This window comes from Myotis myotis, unplaced genomic scaffold (genome assembly GCF_014108235.1).
Source record: "Myotis myotis isolate mMyoMyo1 unplaced genomic scaffold, mMyoMyo1.p scaffold_m19_p_5, whole genome shotgun sequence".
Taxonomy (NCBI): Eukaryota; Metazoa; Chordata; class Mammalia; order Chiroptera; family Vespertilionidae; genus Myotis; species Myotis myotis.
This window is the reverse complement of record NW_023416357.1, coordinates 93,661,118-93,678,765: the sequence shown is the minus strand read 5'-3', so window position 1 is coordinate 93,678,765 and position 17,648 is coordinate 93,661,118. Positions and strand designations below refer to the sequence as shown.

At 46.4% G+C, this 17,648-nt stretch overlaps 1 protein-coding gene across 9 annotated transcripts in view; it reads left to right on the top strand.

Moving 5' to 3' along the window:
• The first annotated feature begins 283 nt into the window (after positions 1-283).
• Positions 284-17,648, top strand: part of SNX29 (sorting nexin 29) — a 453,538-nt gene continuing 436,173 nt past the window's right edge. For 8 of the 9 annotated variants that reach the window (XR_004967387.1, XM_036308068.1, XM_036308069.1 and 5 more), the window contains exons 1-2: positions 284-387; positions 2,351-2,440. Coding sequence is in view for 8 of the 9 variants with exons in the window: in XM_036308068.1 (XP_036163961.1) it covers positions 2,422-2,440 (19 nt within the window). In the remaining variant the exon portion in view is untranslated. The remainder of the gene's footprint in view (positions 388-2,350; positions 2,441-17,648) is intronic. The other variant, XM_036308067.1, reaches the window with a different exon arrangement.

Below are 17,648 nucleotides of genomic sequence, written 5' to 3'. Positions count from 1 at the left end.
CTTTTCCTTTCTCAGCTCCTAGCGCTGTCTGGCGTCGCCTCATCTCCAGCCTTCCCTGTTTACTGTCTGGCTTTCCGGCAGAGGTGTGAGCCCGAGAGGGCGGGGAGGCGTCCTAATCATCCCGCTGGACCCCAGGACGGACGGACCACCACGTGTCTCCACGGAGGTTCCAGTCCGCCTCCCGGCTCCCGGCCCCGCGCCGGCGCCTGTGTTTATGTTCCGGGTCGGGGGGCGGGGCCACAGCGGCGACGCTCCACTTCCGGGGCGGGGCGGGAGGACGGACCGGCGGGGCGGGGCGGGGCGCGCGGTGGCCCGGCCTGTCTGGAGCTCCGCGGCGGCAGGAGCGGCAAGGCGCAGGCACCGGCCCGGAGAGCGGCACCATGAGCGGTGAGTGGCGGCTTCGCCGCTGTCACCCGCCCCGCCCGGCCCGGCTCCCGCCACTTCAGCTGCACACTTCGCCCCTAGTCCCCGCGTCCCGCTCCCAGACCCGCGTCCCAGCGCTCCGTTTCCTGACCCCGTGTAACCAACCCCGTTCCTGTCCTGGTCACCTGCAGTTCTCGGGCGTCCCGCGCCCAGGCACTCCTAGTCCCCTGACTCCTTGACCATCACTTAAAAGCAGCCCTCCGACACCTGTACCCCCGTCCGCCAGCCCTTCCCAGCCCTCCGACCCTGTGCCCAGTTACCGGACCCCCAGTTCTCAGACCTCCTGTGTCTCAGCACCAACTCACTCGTAGACTTCCTGAGTCCCAGTCCCAGCTCAGGCTCCCCCTGCGCCCCAGTCACCCGCGCACTCAGGCCCTCGGTCTCCAGCCTCTCCAGCCTCCACACAGGCTGAGCGTCCTCTCCAAACACGTAGTTTGCTGACCCCTGCACCCCGTGTCCCCGAAGCTCCAGGTCCGCAGAGGACTGGGAATTCTCCAGCCTCTTTGTTTTCCCGGCCCCTCTTATTCCCCTGCCCCCGGTGCTTTGCTGTTCCAGTCACCAGCTGTCCCCAGTTACTTTGTTTCCCACTTTGGTCCTTGGTTCTTACCTTTTTTTTTTTTTTTTTTAATACTCCAGCCCTTTCATTTTCTTAGATCATTTGAAATCTCCCTTGTCCTGCCCTGCAAGCCGTCCCTTGTGCAATGTTGAGCCCGTCTGGGGACCATTGCTTGCCCTGCCCAGTCCACCCCTCTCCCTCCCACAAGAGGAGGAGGCTGGTTTTGGTGGGGAGGTTGAGAGGGGGAGGCAGTTTCCTGGGAGATAGTCCTCAGTGTTTCTGAAGTTTAGTCCTGAGACTTGGCCGGGGATTCTCAGTGGTTTCCTCTGTTATTGTTTTGGTGCTAAGTCATTCCTGGGTGTTGCATGTGGAGATGGGAGTGGCTCAGGGAAGTCTCTCAGCTCACCCTGACTGGGATCTGGATTCACTTAGGAGGACTCGCCTACCCTCCTTCTGCCTGGTTTCTCTTCACTGAAAAGTCCAGCCCTAGCCCTAGCGCTAGCCCCTTCACCCAGGCATTTTCTGGACATCGAGAGTGGGCAAGGCTAAGGCAATATATCTCTTTTCATTTTTAACTTTTAAATGATCTCTGTGGATTGTTTTCCAAGTTAGGTGCTTTTGTTTTTGTTAATTCAAGAGTACGATTTGTGAAATTGATGGTCCTGATGAGGGAACTGGGGAGGGGCGGGGGGGAGGGAGGATTTCCTGGGAGACAGTCCATTTTCTGTGTCCAGAGTGAATGAATTTTGGTTTTATTAAACTTTCTGGTCCTTGAACATCAGTAATACCACAACACAGATGTGATGAGCTGGTGTCCACCCAGGAGGTAATATAGTCGGGAGTAAGTGCAGGCCCTGGAACTAGACAGCCTGGGCTCAAATCCTGGTCCTGCCACATAAAGCTGTGTGATTTAAATAGAGTAAGTTGCTTGATCATTCTGGAAATCCTAGCAAAATGGGGATACATAATGGTACCTGTCTCTAGGCTTGTTGCAATGACCAAATAACATTACTCAGGTGACGTGATTGGTACTGTGCCTCTCCATGGTATGTAGTCAGGAAATTAGAGTTGTTATTGTTGTTTCCATAAGGACATGGGGCTCAGGTGGGGTTGCTTTGTGGCCCAGTTCTGGGCCCTAAAAAGCTCTTCCCTTTATTGTGACCAAGGAGGCTCTGTCTCAGGCTCACAGTTCTGCCTTCCTCCGAGGAGTAAGTGAAATTGACAAGCCAGGGGGAAATGAATCAATGTATCTTTTAAGGAGCAACTTAATATCAAAGATCAGTTTTAACATTTAATTAAAAAATAATTAGGTCTAAGGCCAAACTAAAGGAAACTAACAAATGTGTTTTTTTTTGTTTTGTTTTTTTAAAGGAAAAAGCATTAAGAATGAAAGCCTTCTTTTGGAAAGATTGTAATTGAGGCAGAAAAAGTGGTTGCTGAGGATGGCAGGGGAAGTCCAAGGTATTTTCAATCGTTTCTTTTTTTAAAGTAAAACTATTTCCTCAAATTGTAAATAATACACATACAGGTTTCCATCAATCATTTCTTGAGACTACAGTTGAAATAGGGTTTTCCCACCTGTAGGATTGATAATTGGCACACAACAAAATAATATGACATGTATATATTTTCTTTCTTCTGTTCTTTTTATTAATAGAAACTTTTAAACATCAGGGAAGTGGGCAGAATAGTTTCATGAGCAATTATTAACTCATGACCACTTCACCTATTTACTTTCTACCTCTCTCCCCAGTTTGTTTTGAAGCAAATCCTATAAATGGTATCATTTCACCAGTAAATATTTTAATATGTATCTCTAAAATACAGGTACTCTGCCTTAGCTGGTTTGCTCAGTGGATAGAGCATCGGCCTGCAGATTGTCCGGCAAGGGCACATGCCTGGGTTGTGGGCTTGATCCCCAGTAGGGGGCGTGCAGGAGGCAGCTGATCAGTGATTCTCTCTCATCATTGATGTTTTTATCTCTCTCTCTCCTTCTCCTTCTCGGTCTGAAATCAATAAAAATATATTAAGAAAAATCCAAAAAAATACAGGTACTCCTTTAAAAACACAATTCCATTTCCATATCTATGAGAAATTAGTAATAATTCATTAATATCAGATACTCAATGTTCAAATTTCCATACTTGCTTTGTAATTTTATTTTATAGAATTATATTAAATATTTTTTAAAACCCAGGATCTAAATAAGGTTTGAACAATGCAAATTGGTTTGTCTTGTAAATCTTTTAGGTCTCTAATTTTTTAAAAAAAATATATTTTATTGATTTTTTAGAGAGGAAGGGAGAGGGATAGAGAGTTAGAAACATCGATCAGCTGCCTCCTGCACACCTACTACTGGGGATGTGCCCGCAACCAAGGTACATGCCCTAGACCGGAATCGAACCTGGGACCCCCCAGTCCGCAGGCCGACGCTCTATCCACTGAGCCAAACCATTTAGGGCTCTCTCTAATTTTTAAGTTTGTTATATTTTTAGTGTTCAGTATATTCACAGAATTCTGCAAACATCATCATAATCAATTTTAGAACATTTTCATTCTTCATTCTCCCTCCCTGAAGCCCCAGGCAATCACTAATCTATTTTCTCTCTCTGAATTTCCTATTCTGTATATTTCATATAAATTAACCATACAACATGTGGCCTTTTGTGTCTGGCTGTTTGCATGAAGTATGTTTTCAAGGTTCATAATGTAGCATAATATCTGTACTTCATTTCTTTTTGTGGCTGAATAATATTCCATTATATGAATATGACAGTTTTTTTGTGTGTGCATTAAAAGGAGAGACTATTCAGGTGAGTAGTTTGCAAACCAGAGAAGTGCAGCCATGGCCAGAAACTGAAAGTGCATTCCACTGAGACAAAGGGGAGGCCCACTTATATAAAATGCCCACAATGGTCACTGATTGGTCCATTTTTAAGCAAATGAGGAATCCAAATTTGCAGTTTAATTGGTCCAAATAGCACTGTCCTAATAGGTCGGAATTGCACATCCTGGTTGGTTGTTATGGATCTACTGATTGATTGGTCAGTAAAGGTGCAAATAAGGCTATAGCTGTGCAGCTCTAATTGGATGGGGCAGGTATCGGCCCATTGGCCAAAGTATACCATCCCAGGAACTCCTTTATAAGTCCAGCTCTGCTGACAGACACACAGTGCAGGAGGCTGGCTCCTCAGTCTGTGGCTTTTCCCTGAGATGCAAGACACATGTATGGCCTCTGTCAGGAACGGCTGCTAGACTCTGGTTCTGAATTTGGACCCAATTAATTGCTAGGAAGTCCTTTTTGGCAGGTATATTCCTTCTCGGGGTCAACAGTTATAATACAAATAGTGAATATTTATTGAGTGCTTAGTCTGTCAGGCACTAAGCTTCATCTGGATTACATTTTTAAATCCTTTCAGAAACATTATGAGGTAGTTATATTGTAATCCATTGCTTACAAATGATAAAACTGGAGCATAGAAAGGTGAATAACTTGCCAAAATTTACACATCCAGCATTTAAAAAGGAGTGTCATGTAGGTGTCAGGGAAGCAGTAGGCAGAGATGTCCCATGCAAGTGTGGGTCACGTAAAACAGCAGCAGAGCTCTGTGGACTTTAGGTCTTAAATCCAGGTATGTACAGAGCTTTCAAGCCTGCTGGCGAGAGCGGCACGGTTTATTACATCGTTAGGAAGGTTTAGAGCAGCGGTTGTCAACCTGTGGGTCGCGACCCCTTTGGGGGTCAGACGACCCTTTCACAGGGGTCGCCTAAGACCATCGGAAAACACATATATAATTACATATTGTTTTGGTGATTAATCACTATGCTTTAATGATGTTCAATTTGTAACAATGAAACTGGGGGCCACCACAACATGAGGAACTGTATTAAAGGGTCGCGGCATTAGGAAGGTTGAGAACCACTGGTTTAGAGCCATCTGAAAGAGAATAAGTAAGAGGATGGACTAGTAACCAGGAAGAGGTAAAGAAACCGAAGGGAAAGCAATAGCTTAAAAAACCTGTTAAGTTTCCTCTTAGGATGCGTCCGCACCACAGGTCAGTATTTGTTCCAAAACACCTTGAGTGGAGACCGGAAGAAAAGCATTTCCCAGTGTTCACCTGCTCCACAGGATGTGGCCAGCGAACTGGAAAACTTGCACATAGCAAGGATTAGACTAGCTCGACCACGCTGTGAATCTCCTGATGGCAGATGAGGTTATAGTGTCGATGAAGGCTTTCCACATTTACTGCACTGGGGAGGCCGCTTCCCGTAGGGCTTCTCTGGTGCTCCATGCGGAAGGAGTGAGGAGCACCGAGGAGCACCGACCGTAACTCTTCCAGCACTGGCTGCACTGATGAGGCTTCTCTCCCCTGTGGGTCCTCTGGTGCTGGATGAGGCTGGCACTCTGACTGAAGGCCTTCCCACGCTCCTCACAGTGGTCCGATTCCTTGGTGATTAAAAAGGCCAGCACTCTGCCAGAAGGTTTTCCCACACTCATTACCTTCACAGGGTCTTTCTCCGGTGTGAATTCTTTGATGTTGAATGAGACCTGAGCTCTGAGTGAAGCTCTTCCCACATTCATCACATTCGTGTTGTCTTTCTCCTACGGGGTTTCCCCAGGGCCCTTCTGTCGGAGCCTTTTGCTCATCAGCTTCTCCATGCTGGGCATCCTGGTGTGACACCTCCCAGCTCTCTCCATAAAATATTCTCCTATGTCACTCCACTATCTCAGGACTGTTTCCTTTGCAGCACTCTCCTTCCTCAGTCCTGGTCAGTCTATCTGTCTCTCCAACAGGGCGGGACTCCTGAGCCTGGCTCCCATGTGAGCTGGGGCTTCTTAGGCAGGAACTGAAGGCTCAAGTGATGCCTGCTCCCCTGGAGCCACTGTCTCTCTTCTTTTTATTAAATATATTTTTATTGATTTCACAGAGGAAGGGAGAGGGAGAGAGAGAGACTGAAACATCAGTGATGAGAGAGAATCATGATTGGCTGCCTCCTTCACGCCCCCTATTGGGGATCAAGCCCACAACCCGGGCATGTGCCCTGATGGCAAATCGAACTGGAGAATTGAACCGTGACCTTGTTCATAGGTCGACACTCAACCATTGAGCCACCACGCCGGGTGTCAGTGTCTGTGTCTGCAGGCTGCCATTTCATGCTGCAGTTCATTGAGCTCTTTCTCGAGGTCCTCCAGCAAAATCATCGCCTGCTCCCCACTCAGGGGGTGCTGCTCTGGCACCCAGGCCTTGGATATGTCACATGTTGCTTATTCCTTCATGAGTTGATGGGCATTTTGAAGAATGCTGCAGTGAACACTCGCGTACAAGGTTTTGTGTGGTATATGTTTTCGTTTTCCTTGGGTGTACACCTAAGAGTGGAACTACTGGGTCCATTTGAGGAACTGTCAGACTTTTCCAAGGCGGCTGCACTATTCTCCTTTCCCACCAGCACTGCGTGAAGGTTCTGGTTTCTGCACAGTCTGCCATTCTCGTGGCTGTGAAGTGGTGTCTGTTTGTGGTTTTGATTTGCATTTCCCTAATGACTAATGGCGTTGAACATTGCTTCATGTGCTTATTGGCCACTTGTATATCTTCTTTGGAGAAATGTCTGGTGAGAGTCTTTGCCCATTTTTAATAGGTTGTTTTCCTTTCTGTTGAGCTATAAGAATTCTGTATAATCTGGATATAGGTCTTTTATCAGATATGTTGTTTATAAACATTCCCCCCCCCCCTTTTATGGGTTGTTTATTCCCTTTCCTGATGGTATCCTTTGAAGCACAGTCTTTTTTTTTTAAACTACAGATTCCCCTTTCATATCTCTCTCTTTCACCCCTTGCAATTTTTGTTGAAGGAAGCATTTTATCCTGTAAGGTTTCTTTGCAGGATTTTGCTGATTACACCTTTTGGTGTGGTTTGATGTGTTTCCTCAGTCTCTTGTATATCCTATAAAGTGGCAATTAGAATCTGCTGTATTTTGAGTTAGGAATGTTTGAGTGGAGTTTGAAGTCAGATAGGTTCAAGGACAAATACATTAAGTGCAAATAACCAGGAAGTGGAATGGCTCTAGGAAATGCATACACAAAATAAATGGGTATCATGAGGCCAGAAACAAATAAGATGACCATTAATTGGGGATGTGGATAAATGTATGTGGTATGATCACAAGATGGAAAACCTCAGAGACGTCAAAAGGAAAAAAATGGACTTATACACATCATTAACATTAACTTTTTCTAAAGAAAAGGAGAGTGCAGAATTACCCCTAAAATATATACCTTGATGCACATCAATACATGCACAGAAAACTGTTTTTGGATTTATATGTGTATGTAGAAGTAAGAAAATTGTTAGGGTGATAGTGGCCATTATTTATTTGTTTTTCTGTAAAAAATAGTAGGGAAGAATACTTGATTACCAGCCTCTGCTAGCTAAGGAATTTGATTTTCAGATAATACTTTCGCTGTTATTGGGAAAGTAAACTTGTAGGGTCAGAAAGGCATGGTTCTCAAGCATTGTTTTTTGTAAGGCTTTATCTTTGAAGTCCTTGATGTTCTTTTCAAACAGTAATTATTCTGTAAAGAATTTTTAAGTTAGAAACATACTGAAACCCCCAGTTCAAGGATGAGGAAAGCCAGACCCAGAGAAGTCAGATAATTTGTGGAACAGACAAGCTCTAAGGGCTTCTTGATACACCAGAGTTTGGGTTTAGTGGGTAATTTGCTGCTGATCTTGCTGGATGTTTATGCACATTTTGGCGGCAGCTTCTTATTTTCTGGAATGTCAAAGGTCATGGTTTCCTCTTTGGCATTGACTGGGTCATCTCCAGCAGTGGCTTGGATTTGGAATAAAGAATAAGCTGAGCCCTGGCTGGGTTTGCTCAGTGGTTACAGTGTGAACTGAAGGATTGAGGGTTTGATTCCCGGTCAAGGGCATGTACCTATCTCGGTTGCAGGCTCAGTCCCGGCCTGGGTCAAGGGCAAATGTGGGAGGCAACCAATCAATCTCTCTCTCTCTCTCTTTCCTCCCCACCCCCATCCCCGCTCCTCCCTCCCTTCCTTCCACTCTCTCTAAAAATTAATGGAGAAATATCCTTGGGTGAGGATTAAAAAAAAAAAAAAAAAGAATAAGCTGAAAATTGAGTGAATGGAAAAACGAATATTAGTGGTTTTCATTCAAAGCAGGAAAAGTGCTGGTATCACACTTTCTTTATCCTTGTTGAAGGCACTGGGCTGGTTTGGCAGTTAGTAAGAAGTAAGGGCTCCACCACCTGCAGATATTTGACTATCTCCTTTGAGAGCAAGTGGCAATAGACATTTGACATTGACATTGACCCTATTGACATGGACTGTCCTGCTTCCTGTTGCATGACTGTGCCTGGGTACCCAATAGAAGTCAAGTTCTCAGAGCTCTTAAAATATGGAACTAAAGTCTAAGATTTTACGGGCTTCCATGAATTCTGGCAATGTGGACATAATTCCAGGTAAAGCACCTTCCCTCCTGCCTGCCAACATCTTGTCTGTACATATGCTCTGCATTCTCCACAGGTGAGCGCACCCCTGAGGGGTGTGCGCAATTTATTGTTTTGTATAAATCACAGATATGCAAGCAGTGTACAAACAGAGGTAAAATATATCTGTGGCACTACATTTCATGGAGGGGGTGATAAGAAAAAAAGTCCCTAAGGGAGAAAGTAATAATAATTTAAAAAAGGTTGCAAAACACCTATATAGGTTGAAGTAATTTACCTTTATCATATAACTTTGCTTTTGTTTTTACCCTTAACATTTCTGGATAAAACTTCAACATGTTGCTATGTGGTCTTCATATTGTTCACTTTTATGAACTTCATAATCTATCATTAATCCATCATCTTGCATGTAGCATAATTTTAAAAAATATATTTTTATTGATTTCACAGAGGAAAGGAGAGGGAGAGAGAGAAACATCAATGATGAGAGAGAATCATTGATCTGCTGCCTCCTGGGGATCAAGCCCGCAACCCAGGCCTGTGCAACCCTGGTTGCGTGGTTACAGCATCCGCCCCACGCACTGAAGGGATGTGGGTTCAATATTCCCGGTCAAGGGTATGTACTTGGGTTGAAGGTTCAATCCCCAGTCGGTAAGGCTTTATGCAGAGGCAACCAATTGATGTGTGTCTTTCTCCCTCCTCCTCCCTCCTTCTCCTTCTCCTCCCTCCTTTCCCTCCCTCTCTCCCTCCCTCTTTCCTTCCCTCGCTTCCTCTCTCCTTTCTTTCCACTCTCTCTAAAAAACAATGGGAAAAAAATCCTTGGGTGAGGATAAACAACAAAAATAAAGCTACCCATAAGAGTGAGGGCTCTAGTGGCAGCAGAGCCAGGTCAGAAACCCAGATTTTCAGGGTTCAACATTCAGGAGACATTTATTTGATGACAGTTTAGTGCATCTTCTGTCACTTAGCAAAGGGCTGTACTGTTGATGTCTGTTGAAACGAATTGAATGAACTGCCAAAAAATGTTTTGTTGGAGTAATGGTTGTGTTGGCCAGGACTCTGCAGTGGCATGTGGCAGAAGCTTATTTCAGCACAATGGGGATTTAAGGTGTCTTGCAATGACCCTGGCTGGGTGGCTGACTTGGTTGAAGTGCCATCCCGTATACCAAAAGGTGGCAGGTTCAATCCCGGGTTGGAGTGTGTACAGGTGGCAAACGATCAGTGTTTTTTTTTGCCCTTCCTCTCTCTCTCTAAAAAAGTAAAAACATATCATTGGGTGAGAATGAATGAATGAATGAGTGAATAAATAAATAAATAAATAAATAAATAAATAAAGTGTCTTATAACGGACACTGAACCAGATGGACTCAGGTGCTTAGAGAATCATCAGGACAACCTTTCTGTCCAGTTCACAACTCTACCTTTTTCTCCGTTGGCTTCAGATTCAGGCAGCCTCTCCTCTGTGGAGGCAAGATGACTACCAGCAGCTCTTGGGTCATATCCTACAATGTAACAACAAAGAGTGGACCTCTTTCCCAATGGCTCCGGCACAAGTCCTGGGCTGACTCACAGCAGTCTGGCTGGCCATGTGGTCATCCTGGACCCTATCACTGTGGCTCTGGTTAGCTAGGTCTAGATCTCATGCCCAGTCCAGGGCCCAATGGTGCATCTGACTTGTTTTCTGGATAGGTATGGGTGGGGAACGTCTGGGAAGTCATTTGGTCTGGCCCTGCCAAGGCATTAAGAGTGAGTTAATTAAATGTTTGATCAAATATAGCAGGCTAATTTTTAAGTTGATAATTTTGTATGGCCTACAAATGATGTCATAAATATCTAACTGGGCCTGGCCAGCGTGGCTCAGTGGTTGAGTGTTGGCCTATGTACCAGGAGGTCACGGTTCGATTCCTGATCAGGGCACATGCCTGGGTTTCCGTTATGATCCTCAGTCGGGGGTATGCAGGAGGCAGCTGATCAATGATTTTCTCTTATCATTGATGTTTCTATCTCTCCCTTTCTCTTCCTCTCTGAAATGAAAAAAAAAGAAAATGTCCAAATGGCCCTTGGAAGAAAAAAGGTTCTCCACCCTTGGGATAGAGGATAAATTGAAGGGGAAGGGCTGTAGTAATTTTGAATGGGGTAATCAGGGTAGACCTCACAGGGAAGGTGGTATTTGCACAAACCTGAGGGAGGGGAGAGTGATTCCTGTTTTTTTTGCTCCTGGCAGCTGTAAGGGGGGAGTGAGGACCCATTCCTTGGGCCTGATTTCTGCTTGCCCATCCAGGAGCCTCCAGAGCCTGGCGTAGTACTTCCTCTGACCATTCGGCAGCTCCCTGCTGGGCCTGTGTTCCTATCTTCCTGCCGGGAACCTTGCCCATTCCCATCTGATTTTTCCTTGCCTGCATCTGCATATCTTGGAATTTGCTCTTCCCCATCTTAAAAAAAAGGCAAAGACCCAAAATGACATTAAAGACTATTGTGAAAACAGAACATACATATACATATGCCTTCCTTGCGCATTAAATATTTACATTTTTAGGTATTCTACTTTTTAAATTTTTTAAAAAAGTATTTTTATTGATCTCAGAGAGAAAGAGAGAGGGAGAGAGAGCTAGAAACATCAATGATGAGAGGGAATCATTGGTCAGTAGCCTCCTGCACATCCCCCACTGGGGCTTGAGCTCACTACCCGGGCATGTGCCCTGACTGGGAATCAAACCATGACCTCCTGGTTCATAGGTTGATGCTCAACCACTGAACCACACTGGCAAACACTGTATTTGTTCAAAGTATATGCATTTTATATAATTGCATTGAGTCTACATTGAATCAGTGTCAGTGAGTAAAGTAGGTTTATAGCTGTTTGTCTGGAAAAATATATAATACTAGAGGCCTGGTGTACAGATCAGTACACTGGTGGGGTCCCTCAGCCTGGCCTGGGCCCTCTCGCAATCTGGGACCCCACCCTGACCAGGGAAGGACTGCAGGAGGGCTCCAGGGCATGTCCAGCCGGTCTTGCCCAGTCCCAATTGGCCGGATCCCAGCAGCAAGCTAACTACCGGTCGGAGTGTCTGCCCCTTGGTGGTCAGTGCGCATCATAGCGACTGGTTGAACAGTTGGATGCTTATCCGTACATCAGGAATCTATATATATATAAAAGCCCAGCAACCGGAACGGCAGAATGACCAGAATGACCTGAATGACCGGTGCTATGACATGCACTGCACCAGCCAACCAGCCTGATCTGGGCCCCTATCGGCCTCCCCTTGCCCTCCCCGGCCGGCCCGGCCTCCAGTCAGCTGCCAATACCCCAATCAGGGGCAGGGCTGGCCAGCCAACCACCGCAGCCCCTCCCCCCTGCTGGCCTATCCCAATGCGGGGCAGGCCGGCCAGACCCCACCTGTGCACGAATTCGTGCACTGGGACTCTAGTCTCTCTCTCTCTATATATGTAAAGCCAAGTGACCAGAACACTGGAATGACCAGAATGACCAGAACGACCTGTCACTATGACACACACTGCTGTGGCCAACTGGCCCGATCAGACACCCAACCTCCCACGGTCCCTCCCCCTGGCCGGCCCCACCCCGATCAGCCCCACCCATCCAGATTAGGGGCAGGGCCAGTCCTCCAACTGCCTGTGGCCCCTCCCTACCGCTGGCCCAGCCCCATTCAGCCCCCATTGGGGTGGGCTGGCCAGACCCCATCGGTGCATGAATTCGTGCACCGGGCCTCTAGTAAATAAAACAAGAATAAACTATACTTGGTATACTTAAAATTGTAAACTTACTTTGCTCACCCCGTATTTATCTATGTTCCTTCTCTTCACAATGATAGAAATAATCACATAACATTCCATAAAATTGAGGTACTCCAATTATTTAACCTTTCTCCCATTGTAGGAAAAGAAAGAAATTCCATTTATGATGTTCTAGGATGAAATTGGCAAATGTTTTCTGCAAAGGGCCAGTTAGTAAATATTTTCTGCTTTGCAGGCCATCTGGTCTGTGTCCCAACCACTCACCCCTTTGTTGTAGGATAAAAGCAGCAAATGGAAAGACATGGCTGTATTCCCATAAAACTTTATTTGGACAACAGGCAGCAGCTGGATTTGGTTTGAGCTATAGTTTGCTGACCCCTGCTCTAGGACACTACTGGAAAAATCTGTGCAACTGTGACGCTATGTTTAGGCGGCCATCGTGTTGTAGAGGAAAAAGCACTACTCTGGCAGTCCTGGGTCTCACTCCCTATAGAACGTGGGCAATTCTCTGACTCTTGATTCCCTGGTCAGAAAATGGAAATGAAAGTGAGAGATGCACATATAGCGCCTTACTCAGTACCTGGAAGATAGAAGGACCGGTGAAATAGTTACTTGTTCCTTTTCTCATCTCCCCCATGCCTCCTCTGTAGCTTAGCTTCCTATGCATCAGGAGTATCGTGTAGCGTTTGGTACGCTCTGTCACACTGTTTTTCAAGAACTTACTACCCCAGAATATTGTCACTGGTGGTGCGTACCTTTTCCTCCATAGCTTTACCAGCACTGTGGGATTTCCTTTTACATGTTTCTCGGCCAAGTTAATAGTTACGTAATGGTAACATGTGGAGGTTAATTTTAAGTAAGAATATAATTTGTATTTCTCCGGGCCTGGGGGAAGGTACACATTCTCTTCCAAGTGTTTGCACACTGCCATTTTAGTGTTTTTCCTACAACAGAGATTGGCACACTAGGTCGGCTATGTATTTTGTAAATAAAGCTTTGTTGGAACACAGTCCCATCCATTCTTTTACTCTTGTCTATGGCTTCTTTCACACTATGATGGCAGAATTGAGTAGCTATGACAGAGACGTAATGGCTTGGGAACCTAAAATATTCACTGTTTGATCTTTACAGAAAATGTTTGTTGCTTCTGCTCTAGAGTAAACTGTTTGCTCATTTATAAATTTGCTGTTGACTCTGTCTTAGACATCACACATCCACTGGATGGCCTGAGTCTGTCTCCTGTCTATTGTGTGGTCATGGACAGTCTGTCCTTTTATCCCGGCCCAGCTGGGCCACTTTCCTCCACAATACTGGGAACCAGCGCCCTGACTTTGGGGAGTGTGATCATTCATTTTATCTGTTCACATGCTAGTGCTTGAGCAGACAAAACTGCTGCTTCACTCTGCACGTTACACATGCGAGGCTGCTGCTGTGGCCTGGCTCGTCCTGGTCCCTCTGTTTAAAGCTCCTTGGGGAACCATGAAACACCCCTTGGAGTCTTGATTCCATAATTGTTGATTTCCTTCTGTTTGCAGGGCTGCGTTAAGGCTTCGGGAATCTTGGACCGTTTGTCTAGGCGGCCCCAGTATGAATCCAATTAGAGAATGGTGTTATAATTAAGGTTGCCATTCCTGGGCCAGGTCTCTTGATTATCTAATTTATATTGTGGCTATCCTGTATTGCAATAGAAAATGAGCAGTTGGGTCTAATTTTGTCTCATAAATTGAGGGCCTTAACATTCTTTAAAAGGCAGGTGAGTCTTTGGGAGGGGTTGAGATTGAGTTGATTGTAGGAGGGAGAGTCGCCTAGTGAGAGGGAGAAACCAAGGATGGTGTCCTGGCCTGGTTGCTGCCTCCCTCCGTGTGCGGAGACCTAGTCTAGAGGGTGTCCCCGCCAGAAAAGCTCAGTTTTGGGACCCAGAGTCCCCCGGAGGCTAGGGGTAAATACAAGCATCCTTACTATTAATTCCCCGGTAAACTGCTGGTCGGACCCAGCGCTGGGATTCCCGGCGAAACCCTAATGTGGCAGGACCAGCCTTCGCGTGAGCTCTCTCCCCGTGAAACTTCAGAATTAACAATGCCGAGACTCACAGTTCCCAAAACAAAGTCCTACAGGGTGTTTTGGACCAGGGTTTGTGGAGTGTGTGGTTTTTCATCGTGTGCCTCAGTTGCTCCGACGTTTGCTTGAAACCGGTGGGCTGCCTAATGCAAACGTGCCTGTTTCGAGTCTGGTTTATCCGATCACGGAGTCGTTTAGTGGCAGAACCCTAGTGGGTTTTAAGTGGTTGACCTGTGCCCAGAAGTGGTGGCCCCGGGGGAACTGAGAGTCTCGTTCCCTAGTGCCCTTTTCCAAAAAATGAAGTGACTCACCTGTTAGTAGGAATAGGAGGTCTGGCCATCTGGCACTCCTGCCGCTGCTTGGGAGTCCGGAAGGACTTGGTTGGTGCTGGACCCCAAGAGTCTCTAGGGGTTGGGGAGGTGGTGGGGAGAGAAGGAGTGGAAGCTTCTCTTATGGATATCCCCACACGGGCCACCAACGTGGAAGGTTAAAGCAGGTGGTGTGCCGGCACGCTAAATAGCCATCAAGATGAAAGAGAATTGAATTTATATAAGGAAAGGGGATGGAAGATGGGAATATCTAAAAGAAAGGGCTGTGCAGAGAAAAGGGTGTTAGCGGGGGACAAGCTGCCACTGCCCATTGCTCCCTTGCTTGCAAGTCTCGTGGGGTCCCCTAGAGGTTAGGGCAGTGGTCGGTAAACCGCAGCTTGTGAGCCACACGCAGCTCTTTGGCTCCTTGAGTGTGGCTCTTCCACAAAATACCACGTGTGGGCGCGCATGTACAGTGCCATTGAGACTTCGTGGCCCATGCACAGAAGTCGGTTTGCAGAAAGGAGATAGACGAAACAAGTATACAAGACGAGTGTGGATGGGAGAGTTGGAAGGGGTCGACCTCAGCGAATGTACCTTAATCAGATTGAGGACGTTTTTAGCAAAAGCCAGCTTAGGAGTACCTTATTTAAGTTAATAACAATGTACCTACGTATATAGTTTAAGTTTAAAAAATTTGGCTCTCAAAAGAAATTTCAATCATTGTACTGTTGATATTTGGCTCTGTTGACTAATGAGTTTGCCGACCACTGGGTTAGGGGATACGTGCCTGTGGGGGAATGTGGCACGGACATGCTCCTTGGAGCGAGAGCGCCACTGGATTCTTTGTGCTGAGGGTATTTATCTCTCTCTTGAAGGTGGGAATCATAGGGGAGGTCTCAGGGGAAGGTCTTAGTAGAATATCCATCAGCTTTCCAGGTGCTCTCTTTCAGGGTCGTGGTCTCCACTGATTGGTCAGGGCCAGGGCAGGGGGTCATTAGTCTTTGCAGGTGGCCCTGAGGCAGCCACAGAGGCACTTGTCTGGTTTTGCTGCTTTTCTGGGTCTGGAACACAACTGAGGCCTAGATGTTACCTTTAGGGAGGAAAAGGTCTGGGAGTCCAAACTGCATGGCCAGGCATATGCTGGGGAGGAAGGGTTACCCTGGGGGCAAGGTTCTTGTTTTCCCGGTTTTGCCCCTTGCTAGGCACTTGGGGCTTTCTGCCCTGGTGAGTTTCTGTACCTGGCCCATCGTCCTTGCCCTGGGGATCTAACAGGCTTATTTTCATCCCGGAAAAGGCTCGCCACCCAGGATTGGCTTAAGGAGCAGGTTTAAGAGTCCCCATAATCCTCTCTGCTGTAGGGATTAGGCCAGATGTGGTGTGGCTGGAGGGCCCAGGAAGCACAGTTCAGGGAGCAGATTATTGTGCCCATGGGGGATTCTCGGCAGGAGGGTTTCTCAGAGAAGCCATCAGGAGGAGGTTGGTTTGTCTTTGTTGGTCCTTCCGCTGAGGAAGCCATTTTTCTGTCTGAAGTTGAACTGCCCAAGGTTACCTGGTTTTGTGGGGGTTGGAAGGCATGGGCTTTGGGGTAAATGTTGGGTCTGTCACCTCTGAGCTGTTCATTGGGCAAGTGATCAATGTCTCCAAGCCTCGGTTCCTTTATCCATTATGTTGGGGCTGCCAGTGCCCAGCTTACAGGTGACTGTAAAGGTTTAATGTGTATCTCAGAATGGAAAATTGGTAGCAGATCTGGCCTCTAGGTGTATTATGTTTGGTTAATGCAGAGTTGGCTGAAACACTTCCCTAAAAAGAGTATAATTAGGTGCTGTGGACGAAAGGGGCCACATGCTAACCTGACAAGCTCAGGGAAGGCCTGCATGGCGATCTTGCAAACTCAAGAGACCTAAAGTAACCACAAAGAATGGTCTGAAATTAAATTTTAACTAAAAGCAGTTATGGTGGATAGTTACGTCCTAGGCCGATATCTTCACTGACAAGGTCAACCTTTACTGAGCCTATCTGTCTTTTTGCATCTATGATAACATATCCTTGAAATGTCTGGGTAACTTGTAACTTCCCTTTTTCTGGACCCCTTGTGGGGGTCCAGAACAGATACCACAGTACAGATACCACAAATTCCTTCATTGTTATGTTAATTGTTCCAGCACCCAACTAAGTATGTATCTATCATTTTATTTTTATCCAATCCCAGGGGTTTCCCTGCTTTGCTTTCTCCCGATTCTCTAGTCTATCACCAATGGATTTCATGTAACTCACCTATATCCCTTTCCTTTGATTGCAATGTATAAATATAGATGTATCCCGCCATTCTCCGAAGCATTATCTCAATTTGTTGAGGTTCTGCTTCCTTGTGTATGTCGACAGTTTGGCTCAAATAAACTCACAAAAATTCTTTACAGGTTTCATTGTTTTTTTATGTTAACAGTGCCAACTAATTGGCATGAAAATCTGAATTTCTGGCTTTAAAAAAAACCCTGGGAGATGGAGCAATGCCGTACTGGTGTTGCTGAGAAGTGCTGTCAGCTAGAGCTGAGTAGCAGCTGCCATCTCTAAAGGGGCATCTGTCTTGGCCCCGCAGTCTCTGCCTCCCCCTCCTTCCCTGCCACATCATTCATTTGCATTCTCCACCTGACCCATAGGATTGGAGGGGCTCAGTTTTGGTCATGTACATGCATACCTCTGGAACATACCGGACAGCCCTGTCTGCTCCTCCATTCGCTTCTATGTTCTTTCTATCTCTTTACACTTGAAACAGGGTGGAAAACAATAGCGCTAAAACTCTCCATTGGGTCGAGAGCGTCAGGCATCCTAGATGCCTGCAAATGTGACTGAGTATAAATTCTGCCAGTGGTAAAAGGTGATGTGATGTACCTGACCCCTGCAAAGCTCTGAGGTGGGGTGTTGGTTATAGGGTGAGGGAAGGTGGCAACATGACTAAGATGTGGTCTGGTTTACTGCCTGCTGGGGACACCGGATAGTAATTGTCTACTGCAGGGTGGCTGTTTAGTCTGGAAAGGTAGACACTACTGTTTCAGTTTTACCTCCATTACTCTATAGTG